At 34.3% G+C, this 16,241-nt stretch overlaps 1 protein-coding gene and 1 non-coding gene across 2 annotated transcripts; both read left to right on the top strand.

Moving 5' to 3' along the window:
• The first annotated feature begins 2,138 nt into the window (after positions 1 to 2,138).
• On the top strand, positions 2,139 to 11,454 carry LOC100259581 (nodulin homeobox). Its single transcript, XM_010653781.3, has 18 exons — positions 2,139 to 2,517; positions 3,352 to 3,403; positions 3,738 to 3,863; positions 3,981 to 4,139; positions 5,358 to 5,441; positions 5,731 to 5,859; positions 6,140 to 6,346; positions 6,756 to 6,887; positions 7,025 to 7,120; positions 7,510 to 7,671; positions 8,029 to 8,320; positions 8,425 to 8,538; positions 8,618 to 8,687; positions 8,837 to 8,885; positions 9,044 to 9,112; positions 9,440 to 9,973; positions 10,096 to 10,130; positions 10,583 to 11,454. Exons 2-18 carry the CDS (start codon positions 3,362 to 3,364, stop codon positions 11,133 to 11,135), a joined length of 2,853 nt encoding a protein of 950 aa, XP_010652083.1. The 5' UTR covers positions 2,139 to 2,517; positions 3,352 to 3,361; the 3' UTR covers positions 11,136 to 11,454.
• Positions 11,455 to 12,542: 1,088 nt separating this feature from the next.
• On the top strand, positions 12,543 to 16,196 carry LOC100254463 (uncharacterized). Its single transcript, XR_009465987.1, has 2 exons — positions 12,543 to 13,025; positions 15,438 to 16,196. It is a non-coding gene; the product is annotated as an uncharacterized LOC100254463 (transcript).
• Positions 16,197 to 16,241: the final 45 nt, after the last annotated feature.

Here is a 16,241-nt window from a genome sequence, read left to right as displayed (position 1 = left end):
TATTTATCGTGATTAAATATAATGATAAATTATCGGTTTTATATAATATTATCCATTTCTTGGCATATATATTTTGTATAGATTAATGATTAAATATCCAATAAATGAAATAATGTGTAGATTTCATTGATTGGTGTTCTAAATTTCTAATAGAACCCTCATTGAGCCACTAGGCATTAACTCAGTTCATTTTAGAAAATGATGTTTGATGGGGGATTTAGATGAAACTCTATACAAAGCCCCTCCCTCATGATTATTATGATATGTTTTGTAAATTACAATAAAAAATTATGAATTTTTTGTGGGTGATTTTAGAAATTCAATCAAAATTGACATATCTAATCATTGTATCCTCTCATTATGCTTTTGATTCTATCATTTATTCTAATTTTGAATATGTATTTTTTTTTTTTTCTCAAAGAATCATAAGAGTAAAAATACTTCAAAGTCCACTAAGATGCCATCATGATCTTTTTTTTTTTACTTTCTTTTCCTTTGGTTTTATTTATTTATTTTATTTTGTTATTATTATTTTTATTGGGCAGCAAACCAATCCCATGTGGACCCACATGTGAGTCATTCTATAGTCTTAAAGGGAAAAAAAATGGGCCCATATGATAGGCTAGTCATATTTTTATATTCTAAAAGAAACATATTTCTTATGGTAGGGTAGTAATGAGTCAATTATATGGTCTCAAACATAATTTTATCTTTTGGTAGGCACTAATCACTCTTCAAATCTTTGTGTATTGGCATTTATGAAATAATCATCTTCTACTTGTGAATAGGTGTCCTCTTGAAAATTAAATTAGAGTACTAAGCAAGGGATTATGGATAATTATGATAATTAATCATTTCAATATATATTTGGTAATATGTTTAGTGAGTGGCTTACAATTTTGAATAGTAGAAAGCACAATTTTTCTATAATAAAAAATTTTATATCATTAATTAAAATCTCATTTAAGAATGATTTATGTTTAATAATGATTTGAAGAGTGTTTTTTAGGTAAAAAAGCCTTTTTGAAAAAAAAAAATTAGATATTTGATAAAATTTAATAAATACTTTTTAAAATATGAAAAATCCCTTTCATTGATGAAAAATCACTTATATTGTTTTTTGAACAAACACTTTATAGATAATTATCTTCAAAATACTTCCATTAAAAAACTAAAACTATTGTCAAACACATTTTTAGACTTCGTTGGATAAAGATTTTAGGAAATGTTTTTTTATATAGAAAGTATTTTTGAAAAAATAAATAAATTAGGTATTTAGTAAAATTTAAAAATCACTTTTAGAAATTTGAAAAATTACTTATAGTATTAAAAAACTAAGCCAAACATACTCTAAATTTATAATACATTTTATTAGTAGTATTTTCATTATAAATTTTAAGAAAAATTATTACTAGGGTAACAAATAAATTAGTATATGCATATATATATACTTGCCCAAATGCAAAAAATAAAAAAATTATGATAAAAATCTAATAAAAATTCATACCTAAAAGCTTGCTCATATGAGAAAATTCATACAAATTTAGGATCAAAATCCTAGGAAAAACTCCAATATTTGAGAACTTGCTCATATAAGAAAATTGATAAAAATATAAAAAGAAATCCAATACTTAAAACTTCCTCATTTGTGAAAATTAATACAAATTTGTGATAAAAAAATATAATAAATTCAACATTTAAGAACTTGTACATATGAGAATCTACACAAATTTAGAATAAAATCCAAACACATCCCCTAGTCAAGAATTGAATCTTTTTTCCTCCTCTCCTTTTTTTTTTTTTTTTTTTTGAAAGATTTCATATGTTTATAGTTTGTTCTGGCGTTTATGTTTTAATTATTTATTTTATTTTTCTTGTATTTTCCAAAAACCAAATAGAGACATTGTAATTTTTTTTTTAATTCTAAAAATTTATATTCTATATCCCAAAATTCTTGTAATAGTTTGATAAATAAATGAAAAAATGAAAAATAGAAAACTAATATTTATTGTTATCCAAAAAATTTCTGAGAAATTTTGCTTATTGGGCATGATTCCATATCCATTTTCTCAGTAAGTGAATTCTAATCCTTTTTGACGCTTTTTTTTTTTTTTTTTCCACAAGAAAATCCTTTTCCAGGGAAACCCTAATTCCTACCACGCAAAACGCATTCCCGACAACCAAACACAGCCTGGAGTCCCTCTGCCAGTGCTGCCACACGCTTAACTATTGTTTCTCCACGAGGCAGAGGTTAAGCAAACGCACTGCACCAGCGCACGTTAGTTACCAGAGTCACTATCATTACCAGTTCTAAATCTTATTAATTAGAGAAAAAAATTCACATTAACGTAGTCCCCATCCTCAATCACATATCACCTTCTCAAAATCCGAATTCCATCTTCCACAGTTTGTTATCCAGCCAAACCAAGCAGAAGAAAAAAGGAAAAAATAAACCCGGGTATCTACCAATTTTTGGCGCCCATTTTTCGTCTTGGAATCCATTGGTACAGTTCTGAGGTGTGGTTTCTGTACCTTTGATTTACTGGTGTTTGTTTGTTTGTGTTGTTTATGCATTTGTTGTGATAATCTGAATTTTTTTTTTCCTTTTGTGGGGCTGATTTTGTTTCTATCTGTTCTGAATCTAGGGTTTCTGATGTTGGGTTTTAAGATTTTTTTAGCTTTAAGCCAAGAAGCGGTTTTTTTTTTCCCCTTCTTTTCTTGGTTCAAATTTGGAGTGTAATTTTTGGTGTATGTAGGGAATTCTTAGTTCTGGGGTTGAATGATTGGTATTTATATGTGGGTGTTCAGTGTCTAGACTGTTGGGGAGTTGGTGTATTGCATGTTGAGAAATTTAGTCAGTTGATTAATGGAGTTTCTCAGGAATGTTATGATGCAAATGATTGGAAATATTCAAATGGGTACTTGTTAAATGTAGGTTTTACTGTGATTCAAGGTCAGCTGAGTTCTGGGTTTTGTTGGGTTTTTGCTTAAGAGCTGCATATCACAATAGAGAACTACCTTTTCCTATGAATGCAGTTTTGCAAGTATATTAGTGCTTTTATAATTTGAAGTTGCATATGATAGCTACTAAGGTACCTGCGTGACTTATATATTACAGTTCCAATACCATGGTTACTCAAGCTGTTTTTAAGCACAAAAATTATACGTGCTTATTCAACATGTGTTTGGTAGCTTGTTGGTATCCATGTGGATTGGAACCATGAAAATTTTCAGTTATGCTAAGTTGTGAGTTATCATATTGGCTTTAGAACACTGTAAAAACATGGAATCTCCCTGAAATGCATCTAAGGACTTTCCATTGCTCATAGAAATTTTTTGTCCTGGCTCCAGATTCTCAAGAATGAGGCATAATAAGGAAGAGCAGTCATACTGCACTGAACAAGTAAGTATCACATCAGATGAATCTTTCTGAAAATTTTACGTTGCAGAGTGTAATATTTAACCTAATTATCACTTGGTGGAGGCAGAAACAATATTATGGGTTGAAAAGCCATGGTTAGCTGATGTTAGGGTGTATAGATGCAGTTTGCTTTATCTATGGTGGAGTTAGCTTAAACTTGATTTGAGTTCAACCCTATCTTGAGCAACAAATGAGCAGTTCTAGCAGTTTTACCTTTTTTGGTTCAACTTTGTTCATATAGCCTGAGTTCTGATCCCATCTCACTCCCTCATTTTTTTCTTTGGCATGAATCTGTTTCTTTTATGCACATAAACAGGTCATTGACTTAGTCTCAGCAGTCAAAGGTTTACATACTCTTAACTCTCAGGAGCTTAATAAGTTATTGAGGGACTCTGAAAATTTTACTATTCAGTACACTACTGAAAAGGGGCCATCTTTACAGGTCAGTTATCCACTGTATCATCATTGTGATCATCATTTTAATTTTATCCTTAATATGATATAAATTTAAATTTAAAATTTTTAAATATGATATAAATTATATTATATTACGTTTCAGATTGATGCTGAAAAACTTGCGGGGTTTCTTCCTCTGCATCTCATCGCAGTGCTTATATCATCTGACAAAGACGAAGCCTTGTTCAAATATTTGTTATGTGGTTTACGACTCTTACATTCCTTGTGTGATCTAGCACCTCGGCAGAATAAACTTGAGCAGGTCGCTTTTATTAACCTTACAAAGAATTTTGCTTCACTTTTTATTATTTTATTTTTCATTTTTTTGTGTGGCGTCTTTTTGGTGGGTTGAGTGGTTGATGTTGCAGATTTTATTTTATTAAAGTGTATATGAAGGCTAAAACGATTTATCACATATAGTTGCTGCTTATCATGTTCTTTCAATTGGAGTTTTGGACTACAATTTGCTGAAATTTTGAAGGTAGTGGAGAGAAAGGGTAGCTTGGTCACATCATTGATTGTAATCCTAATCATTTCATTCAGTTGAGATGTATCTGCTAGGAACACTGAGATCTCCTTCTGGCATGACATTTTTATAATCATAAAAAGGAATTAAGATCTTGAATTTTTGGCATATTCTTTTTCAAAATAGAGGATTTTAGCTTTGATGAAAACATGTTCTGCTAAATTGCTCCCTATCGTCTTTAGTTCTTAAAACTTTGGTGTCACCCTGACAAGAAATGCATGCTTTTTCAGCCCTTGAGTCTCAAATGGTCATGGTGTGACTTTAGGTTCACATCTCTCTCTCTAAGTTGGATTAAGGATATAAACTCTGGAAGTGGAATTTCAATTCATGTAAAGCTGGGCCTCATACAAATGCATGATTAGCTTTCATATATGGGTAAACGTACCACAAGTTATGCAAATGGAGATGTTTCCACAACACAAAGTCTATTGCATTTGTATAACTAGGAGACAAGTAATTGATCATGATTGCCACAATGCCCTGCAACATTTATAGTCTTAATCTAATTTTGATGTTTTCAACTAACTTAATTTTATCCATTTAGTACTTGACAGTTGAACTGTTTGCTAATGATTTAAAATTGCTTTTGCTCTGATATTGGCAATCTTTTCCTATTCTTCTTTTTAATTATTTTCTCTTGTTCTTCCTGGAAGTTTTTGAAACTTATTATAGCATGACACTTTTTTACTGATCTTATATAGTTTAATGATCTCTTTTGAAAGAGAGAAATTTGGATGCTTTGAGATGGTTCTGGTCAATTGCTTGAATTGTTCATTTGTTATTCTTTCATTCACTTGGCTTTGTTCATGGGCATCTTTCTGGAGTGTAATGCCTAATGCTCTTTCTTCCTACAATTCTGGATGATTATATAGCATTTTATGGAAGAGTTTGGTAGAAGTTAATCAGAAACTTGTTTAAAAACCTTTTTTTTTTGTCTTCAAACTATATTTACAGATTTTGCTTGATGATGTAAAAGTATCAGAGCAGCTGCTTGATCTGGTGTTTGCGTTGCTTATTGTTCTTGGCAGTTCTAGAGAGGTTCTCCTTTATCCTTCACTTTAAGGCCTGTTTTCCTTTGCTGTCCTTTTCTTTTGGTATCACACAACAATTTTCTAGAATAAAGAGGAAATTGCAGAGTGAAGAAGGATGAGGTATCCTTCAGAAAAGGGATAGATAAAAGCAAAACCCTAAACCCAGATCATGGAGGACTAAAAATGACATTGAAAGTCCTCAAGCAGCATAGCTACCCTCTTAGCCAGGATTGGCTGCCATGCTAGAAGACACATTTTCTTATTACTTATCAGTTTTAAACTTATTTTATGTGTAGGAACATCAACTTTCAAGTCATGCACCCCTTTTGCATTCAGCACTGGTGGCCTGCAGTCTATATCTATTAACGGGATTTATTTCCACACAATGGCAAGATCTTGGTCATGTATTAACTGCACACCCTAAGGTATAATTTCACAATGTGACTTGTTTATGCCTCTGTTCATGGAAAATAGGTTGGGTTTGATACATGTACTTGTTTACTTCAAAGCAACTACGTAGTTTGGATACAAGGATTTGTTATTTGGGGTTTTGTTTCTCTGATTTTCTATTACCAGTTCAACAGCTTTTATCACCCATTTTGATTATATACTACCTGTCTTCTTGTTAATATTTTGTTGTGCCTCTAAAGTTCCACAGTCCAGCAGGTATATGTGTGTCATTAATCATGTTTATTTCTGTGACAGGTTGACATATTTATGGAGGCAGCTTTTAGAGCAGTCCATTTAAGTATCAGGTCTCTCCAAATCAAGCTATCAGCTCAATGTGTTGATTTCCCAAGCCCTGCTGAACAAGTGGTCAACTCTCTCTGCCAGCAATGCGAAGCTTCTTTACAGTTTCTTCAGTCTCTGTGCCAACAAAAAATGTTTCGGGAGCGCCTACTGAAGAATAAGGTTCGATTCAGAACTCTCTTATCGTATATCTCACAAATGAAGTGGATTGTCAGGAGAAGTACCTTTTGTGTTTTATATGTGATGCTAACATTTTGAACTGGTTGGATAAAATAAGCAACCTTCTGTTCTTTTGGATTGAAATACAGAATCATGCTTAGCTATTTATGCAATTACAAAACAATGTTTGGATCATCATGAATTCTTAATATATCAATATAGCCATAGATTTTATCCCCACGGGTGGAATCAATATAAGGTTTTAGGTTTTATTCTACAACTATTGAATCAACTGATTCCCTTATAAATATATATTTGATATTATCAATATGATAATTCAGCGCCCTGCCTTATTTTTTATTTTCTGATTTTCTTTATTTTAATGTGACATTTGATTTTGTTATTATTTCAGGAACTATGTGGAAAAGGCGGCGTTCTTTTGCTGGCTCAAGCCATCTTGAAGTTGTGCATCACGCCATTGTTTAAAGAATCCTCTACAATTGTGGCTGCTGTGTCTAGGCTGAAGGCGAAAGTCTTATCGATTGTATGTTTAAGTGATTGGCATTGGTAACATTTGTTTGGAGGGTTAAGCTGCTTGAAGCATCTGCCACAGATCCTACTGTATTATCTTCTGCAATAAATTTGTGTTTACTGATCTATCTATATCTCTCCATTCTGTAGGTGTTGTGTCTTTGTGAAGCAGAAAGCATCTCTTATCTGGATGAAGTTGCCAGCTATCCAGGAAGCTTGGATTTAGCAAAGTCTATTGCACTAGAGGTTAGTTTTCTGCAAATAATGAAATACTGTTATATTTAGAGAAAGAGACATCCTTCTCATAGACCAATAAGAACTGTCAATATGGCTTATAGCCATGGGTTCTGCAGAGTTAGTATGATGGAACCCACTTTTACCAATTTCAAATGGAAGATCTACTATACACCACTGAATGTGTCAGTCCCCCCCCTCCCCTCCTCTTTTTTTCCCTTTCTCTCTTTTTGGTGTATGGAAGATCCCATGTGGTATCATCCAAACTACGAGTCATGCCTTCCACTTCACTCTGAAGATCTTTCTTGTGACTGGCCCACCATGATTCTAGATTCATCTCTCTTTAGGAGATCTCTTTTAGAATAATGCTGCTTACTTTTGATACAATTGTTGTGATGTAGGTTCTTGAGTTATTGAAGACTGCTTTTGGTGGAGACCAAAAATATCTTAGTGGTGGCTCTGAAAAAACTCACCCAACAGGGCTTCTGCAACTCAATGCAATGCGTTTAGCCGATATCTTCTCTGATGATTCAAATTTTCGATCTTTCATTACAGTATATTTTGTGAGTTATTTTCTGATACCTCTAGGTTTTCATCATACTCTATTGCTTGGATGCTTGCATTAGTTACGTTTTCCTACCATTTGATAAGTTACTGCAGTGACATTTTGGTATATCTTACTCTATTGAGATCATTAGAGCTTGAGGAATGAGAAATAACATATTTTCCAAGAATTTTCACTGTTTTATTTCTTGTTAGGAACTACAGGTTTACTTGTTATTCTTAGTATGTCATATACTGTATTTTACATGTACCATATATCATGCTTTTGAATACTTATCAAAAAAAAAAATATATCATGCTTTTGAATAATTTGTGATGATAAGGTTTATGACCATGCTATTTGCATCTCTTTCCAGACTGAAGTTTTGGCCGCAATTTTTTCACTCCCTCATGGAGAGTTCTTGTCTAGTTGGTGTTCTTCTGATCTTCCGGTACGAGAAGAAGATGCTTCCCTGGAGTATGACCCATTTGTAGCTGCTGGGTGGGTTTTGGATTCATTTTCATCACCAGACTTACTGAATTTAATGTCTTCAGAATCCACTTTTATTCAGAATAACATGTCCCAGGCTCCCTATGCGCATCAGAGAACATCATTATTGGTCAAAGTCATTGCAAATCTCCATTGTTTTGTTCCCAACATATGCGAAGGTTGATTCTTTGTCCTAGATCTTCTTGATTTTGCATGAAAATTTTTATGTGTATGATATCAGTGTTTTCTTACTCTCTTATAAGCTTTCTGTTCTATTCCCCAGAGCAGGAGAAGGACCTCTTCCTTCACAAATGTCTGGAGTGCTTGCAAATGGAGCGACCTAGATTTTCATTCTCTTCTGATGCTCAAAAAGCTGCCACCGTCTGCAAGAACCTGCGTAACTATCACTTCGATGATTGTTTCAGTTGCAGGTTATAAACACTTTTTGATTTCTTATTAGTAACTTGTATATGCAGGTTCATTGTTGGGTCATGCAGAATCTTTAATTCCCCTTTTTTTAAATGAGGAGGATGTGCAGCTCTTAAGGTGATCCGTACTTCAACCATATGCAGAGCACATCTATTCATCAATTACATGCACTGTATCTTTCATTTTACTTGACTTCAATTCTGATGCAGGGTATTCTTTTAAGGGAATACAGTCACTAATTACTTCAGTTCTTTCACTAAATGCAGGGTATTCTTTAAGGAAATACAGTCTCTAATAACTCCTACTGAATTAGAAGTAAGTTGAGTTTGTGTAAAAGTCCTCATCCTTTTACCTGTTGATAATATTAGTAACATTTTGTTCATTGCATTCTTTTATTGGGCAATCTCATTTTATTTTTCCTTAAAAGTTTTGCTGAATTTACCTTCTTGTGCCTGCTTGACATGCTCTTTCAGGAAAGCAAGCTTGAGGGCTCAATGTCCTGGGATAAATTTTCTAGACTTGATATTGGCGAACATCATCAGGTGATTGCAGAAAGTTCATCTCATTTTGCTTGCAATTGATAACCACAAGTTACCTGAGACGCATTTCATTTTTGTTTTGGTTAGCCAAGGTTACAAATTAATGATATGAGAATCCCAAGATGAATTTTATTATAAATTTAAGAATAACTTCTAAAAAGCATTTACATTTTGAACAAAGTTGTCTATGGTATAAGATGCCATGAAACTTTTTCAGAAGTGACATAAAGTTAGATGATTCTTAAACTGCTTTATTGTTTTTCAATGGTGCTGTGCTGTTCTTTTTCAACTGAACACTGTAAATTGATAATGAAGTTTGATTCCATTTAGGAGGCACAAAGTACTGGTGGTTGCTCATCACCCTTGCTGCGAAAAGCAGCTCCAGATGTAACTAACAGAAGTGCTAACCTTAAAGAGGGAACATCAGAGAACTCAACTTTGCAAGAAGTGGACCAGTTCTTTGGCAGAAATATGGACCAAGCTGATGATGTAATGAGGCAAGATAGAAGGAAAGATAAAAATAAGTTGGGTAGAGCTTTGAGAGATGGTGAAAAAGATGTTCAGAATGTTGAAACAAGTGGGTCAGATTCAAGCTCCACGAGAGGAAAGAATTCAACTGATCAAATTGACAACAGTGAGTTTCCAAAATCAAACGAGCATATCAAAGCAAGCGGGTCTGGAGGAGTCCAAGAAGATGAAAAGGTTGAAATCATCCCATCTGAAGAAAAGCAACGAAGAAAACGGAAGCGAACCATAATGAATGATACACAGATGACACTAATTGAGAAGGCCCTTGTGGATGAACCTGACATGCAGCGAAATGCTGCTTTAATTCAATCATGGGCTGATAAACTGAGCTTTCATGTAAGTGAAATGAGCCTCTTAGTTTATTAATTGGTCAAAGTTTGTTTTATCTCCCATTTATTACCAATAGGATTTTAGGATGTGTTCCCTCCCTAATAAGTTCTTATATTTATGTTTTCCAGGGTCCTGAGCTTACAGCTTCCCAGCTGAAAAATTGGTAAGGAAACCTCTCACTTTAATATTGGAACAAGTTCTGTTGGTTTCCATATTTCTTTTTATTTGCTTTACATAGAACTTACATTCAACTGCTAAGAGGACAAAAGGAAAAGAAAATTTCAGAATCTGTGGTTAGACCCACTATTCTAAGATTACAAGTTTTCTTTTTCTTTGATTTCTTGGCAATCAAACAGAGAACAACCAAAAATGCTAGTAGGGAAAAATATATGCAGGTGTAGAATGACTTTCTATTTAGAGCTTGTTGATGGCCGTGGGAAAATATTCCACTTGATAGTCTAGCTAGTTACAGCTTGAGATGTTCTCTGTTCTAAAACATAGAGGTTTTATTATTAATTCTTTGTTTCTAATCTTTGCTTCTTTGGTGGTGGTAACAGGCCCAATTTTATTTATTTATTTATTTTTTAATAATTTTGTTTTTCTTATTATCAATAGGTTAAATAATCGAAAAGCGAGGCTAGCTCGCGCAGCCAAGGATGTCCGTGTAGCATCAGAGGTGGATAGTACTTTTCCTGACAAGCAAGTTGGATCAGGAGTAGGGTCCCTCCATGATTCTCCCGAGAGTCCTGGTGAGGACTTTTTTGCACCATCAACTGCAAGAGGAGGAACTCACCAGAGCGCAATTGGAGGAAGCGTGTCAAGAGCTGGTGCTGACAATGCGGAGGCTGCAACTGCAGAATTTGTTGATATTAACCCTGCAGAATTTGTGCGGCGTGAGCCAGGTCAGTATGTTGTACTCTTGGATGGGCAAGGAGACGACATTGGCAAAGGAAAGGTACATCAGGTGCAAGGTAAATGGTATGGAAAGAACTTGGAGGAATCACAGACTTGTGTGGTGGATGTAATGGAGCTCAAGGCTGAGAGGTGGTCAAGGCTTCCACACCCATCTGAAACCACAGGCACCTCATTTGATGAGGCAGAAACTAAGCTTGGGGTAATGAGAGTCTCGTGGGATTCAAACAAACTTTGCATTTTGCGGTCTAAGTGAATCAGTAAGCAACCCCATTTGAAGGGCTCTGATAAGAGTTTTTTTGTTACCTGCAAGCTGTGAATTCTCTTCGGTATAGCTCAAAGATCATATTTTAGGCAGAAACCAGGAACAGTTAGTTTGAGATTTTCTTTCCTCATCACGGTTGTTCCCATATCTTTTGTAGGAGTTACTCTTTTTTGTTTTAGAATCTGTATGTACAAGTAAAGTAGGATACTTCATCAAACATTTGGTGGATGGGTTGCTCCAGAGCCATTTCCTGTTCTAACCTTTTGTAATCCTAATTTCTCAGTCATAATTTCTGGAAATCTGAGTAAAATGTAGTCCTTGTGTTGATATACCTAAGATAGAGCTGCAGAACAGGTGGTGGTGAAAATATTCAATCCCACGATGTAAAGAAAGAAGGGTGATTAACCCATGTAAAAAAGCAAAAAAGAAACAAACAAACAAACAAAAAGGAAGAACAATGCTGAATCCTGTTTCCTTAAGTTTGTTGCATGAACGTTGGTTCTGCTTCTCTCTACCCATCTATGAAATTATATGGAAGAAATGATGGTAATTTCCAGAAAACTTGTCCATCTGCATCATGGGTTTCTCAGGAGATATTGCCTTCAACCTGTCTGATATCATGGGAATCTGATAACTTGTCTCCAGGTGATACTCATCAGGAGCTTCTTGTTAAACCAAATCCCTTAGCAGCCATGGGGGCTTACAGGAAAAGTGGCAACAAGCAGCTTGAGGACGATAATCACTCAAGGAAGAAGTGCTTCACTAAAAGTCCAAAGCAAAGCATTTTTATTGAAGTGATATCAAGTTATCAACATAAACAAAAGGGCTCATGCATGATTGGATTTTATAGAAATATCCATATTGATGAGAATTTTTGTTAAAACAAAAAAATCATGAAAATTGATTAAAAAAATGAGAATTTTGGATAAATTTTTTGATAAATGATTAAATAATTAATAATTAATAATACATATATTAAACTTAGGATTTTTTTTTTAATATGAGTATGATATATAGCAATATTAAATAATAAAATAATGTTTTTTAATGTTGATATGAAGAAATGGAGTGTGTATGATATACAAATATTTTTATTTTTTAAAATAATTTATTATAAATAGAATTTTTTTGGATTTCCCTTTCTTTATTCGAAATTCCACATAATATTTACAGAGGACAGTAAAATATTGTTTTATCCATACCCCTTCTTCTAATATGGGTATTCCAAAATAATCCCCTTAATGGTTTGGGAGATCAATTCAAATATGGTAACTAATACTCTTTTTAATTTTGCTACACTACAAAAATGTACCTTTTTGATATATATTAAAAGACATTATCAATTTGTCACGCATATATTTTTAAGTCAAATTTGAATCATTTATTCGGAGTCTTTTCTCTCATAGGTTCTACTAGGATAACTTACCATTTTTGTTTCTTTTATACCTGTATGATAAAGAAATAATTGATTAAAATAGATAAAATACTCTTTATATTTGTAAATTTATCATTTCCCGTGTTATTATTTGAAAAGTAATCAAATTTTAATATAAATATCATTAATTATTTTAAGTATTTACAATATGTTTTAAAAAAAATGGTTATTTTTACAAGAAAGTATTAAAGGGGTTTTTTTTTTGGGCAAAATATGATTAAAAAAAGAATGAAGGGTTACATTTACAAAATTGGGTGAATGCTTTACCTTGAAACAGCCAAAACAAAGAATAACTGCCTCAAGCAGTCAGGCTAGAAAACTGAAATTGGCGCTGCAAAGTCACCAAATTCAAAAGCATTCAATCACCAAAATATTGGGTGAGTTTGAACTAGAATCATAGCGTGAGAGGTTGAGGATTCAGTGGATTCAGTAGCGAGCTCCTCAAGGTATTAAGTTCAAATAATTTTCATTGTTTATTTGATTGATGTGAAATGGCATGGCTTTCTGTTGAAATTCGTAGGGCTGAATTACTGGTGCTTTGTTATGGTCCTTCGGTTTTGATAATGCAATCAATTATTAGAAACATGGGACAACGTTGGAAGTTTTGAGCTTTCAACGATGCAGCTAGGATTTCTTCCCAGAAAGAGACAGTCAAGCTTACAGGCCAAATGGGTTTAGTCAAATCTTTGTTTATAATTATTTTGTTTATTCCTCTAATTGAGGAAATTAATTTTGATGATGGGGTTTCTTGATGACATGTTTTGGTGGATTATTTTCAGTTTTGTAAATTAAATGATTGTAATGGTCCTAATGGAAGAGGTTGGCGCACTACATGTTTGTGAAAATGATTGAATTGAATTGCATTGGTTATTAGACAATTTCCCTTTTCTCAAAACTCTTTCCATGTTCTGAAGAATTTACTAGGGATTAATGGTCGAGACACCTTCTATTTCTCTGATTCTTGAACTTGGAAGAGAGTTATGTAGCTGAAATGATCAATAGAGCATATTTTTTGGGCTTTTGAGTATGTCCTTGAAGACTACAGCTTCTTAACTGTTGTTATCTGCTTGATTACTTGATGCATCAAAGGGGGCAGTCTGACCCTTATCAAGAGCACCCTTTCCAGTTTGCCAATTTATTATTTGTTTGTTTGTCATTCCTAGGAAATGAGCAATTTGGCTGGAAAAATTCAACATGACTTCTTGTGACTTCTTGTTGGGGGATAAACTTGCAAGAAAAGATATGCATCTTCAGAAGTGGGACATGGTTTGTCAGAAAGAAGATGGAGCGCTTGGTTTAAGAAGGCTTGCACCCTTAAAAGATCTCTTCTTAGAAAATGGTTATGGAGGTTTAAAATGGAGAAGAATTGTCAATGAAAACAGGTTAGTGTTGGTAAGTTTTGTACTGATGGTGGTTGGAGTTCCAAAGAGGTAGGAGAGGCTTTTGGTATGGCACTTTGGAAGCTTTAGACATGGGCAGACTCGAGTTCTGGCATAGGACTTGTATCTCAGTTGGAAATGAGCTTAAAACCATGTTTTAGATAGATACGTGGACTTGAGATCTGTTAAGAATTGCTTCTAGTAGAAATGTTGAAGTGAGAAATGCTTGGATGTAGGAGGACGGGTGAGGCTATTGGAACCCTTGCTCTTGTAGGGGAGTTCATGATTAGGATATGGATGAAATGAGCAGATCTTTTCAGCATATTCATGCAGTGGCTGTCCGAGAATTAGGTGAGGATAGTTTGGTGTGGGGGGAATAGAGAATGAGAGCTTTCTGTCAAGTCTCAGTATTCTTCCTTATTTTCTCAATTCTCTTTGAAGTTTCCCACTAAAGAGAACTGGATTCTGGGCCCTTAAGGGTTTGTTCTTTTGCTTGGGAAGCTGTTTTGGAGAAGATTTAAACAGTTGATCAACTATGAAGAGGGGTTGGTCTTCAACTAATAATGAGTGTTGTTTGTGACAAGGAATTAGCTTGTCATCTTTAAACTCGTTGTATCGAAGCCTGAATGCTTTGGGACCTTGTGATGGCTTTGTTTGGTTTTCAGTGGGTATTAACAAAGTTTGTAAGAGAGCTCCTGTGTGTCTGGCATGAATCGTGATGCAAGAATGCAAAAAAGACGAAGAATGGCCCCCCCTATGTTTTGGCTAGAATATAACAACAGAATTTTCAAGGAAAAGGAGCATCAGATCTAGTGTTGAAAGACGTATTCCTGAAAACATTTTTTGATTGGAGCAGAATCCCTTAGAGCTCTGACCTCACCCTGATGGATTTTGTTGAGGGCTTGGGTCAAAGATATTCTGTATAGGTTTTCTCAGTTCTTTTTTTTTTTCTTTTTTTTTGGTCCTTTCTTTCTTTCTTTGTTTTTGTGCTCTCCATGTACTCCCTTGCACACCCTTTTCTCTTAGGTGCTGTTGATAATAGCTTATGTTTGCCTATAAAAATGAAAAAAAAAAAAAAGTAAAAAGAACTTCTGTAGGATATGTCCTTTCACTCATTCTTCACTGCAGCTCCCACAATTCAAATTCTAAATTTCTAGAAATTGTGCTCTTTTGGTGCAAGCGAGTTGGTCAATTTCATTAAGTCAATATAACCCCATAAGTGTTAGCTTGAGCTAAATAAAGAAGTGTAATGCTATACTTCAATATAACTACTAATTACATATTTTCCTCACTTGCTTTATGCCTTACAGAGGTTTCATAAATTTGCTTTGTACAAAACTGGTTTTTATCAGTGATTTTCTGGCTCATGTCTTCCTCTCCAATGGGCATTTGTTATATTTTTATGGGTTTGAATATCTAAACCTTGTTGATAATATGTATAGCTCAAACAAAATCTGAAGCTTGTGATTCTCTGTCTAGGTTCTGGCAGTTGCAGAGCGACGATGCTATCCTTGAAAGACATGGTACCTGCAGCTCAGAACAACATAAACACACAATTCATAATTTTGGATAAAGGGAAGATGACATTAGAAGGTAAATATAAGACGTGTCTCACACTCGTGGCAGATGAAACTGCAGCTGTGCATTTTCAAATGTGGGGGGATGAGTGTGATGCATTTGAGGGAGGTGACATTATCCGTTTAGTTGATGGGATTTTCTCTTACAACCGGAACAATCTTGTGCTGAGGGCAGGAAAGAAAGGGAAGGCAGAGAAAGTAGGAGAATTCTGCATGGCGTTTGTTGAAACACCAAACATGAGTGAGATCCGGTGGATTCCTGATCCAAGCAACCCCAAAAAGTATGTGCAGGATGCTGTTATTTCTCCTCATTCACATATCTTCCCACCAGTGCCTTGACTTGAGATCTTTCTCTTCATTTGTTTAACTTGTTATTACCTATAAAACATCTTGATATTGGGTAGATGAGCGTGTGCTTCTACTCAGCTGTGCCCTTGTCATTGGCTTGATGTTCCCTGGCCGAGAAGTGACAAAATCTTCTAGGTTTGGGGCTCCTATATTTTGAAGTTCCCAGCTCAGTTCCTTTCCCAGAAGGTCTCCACTTAAGCTAGATTACTGAGCCCTCTAGGATAGCTTCCTACTTTTGGCAATGCCTGAATGCTGAAACCAAAGTCATCATTGTATAAGTTCGATTAAATATGAAAAAACTTTTGATTAGAAATAATGTTCTTATTGAGTTTATGAAAAGAGGTTTTAGCTTCTCAAA

This window comes from Vitis vinifera, chromosome 7, assembly GCF_030704535.1.
Source record: "Vitis vinifera cultivar Pinot Noir 40024 chromosome 7, ASM3070453v1".
Taxonomy (NCBI): Eukaryota; Viridiplantae; Streptophyta; class Magnoliopsida; order Vitales; family Vitaceae; genus Vitis; species Vitis vinifera.
This window is presented reverse-complemented; position numbering and strand designations above follow the sequence as displayed.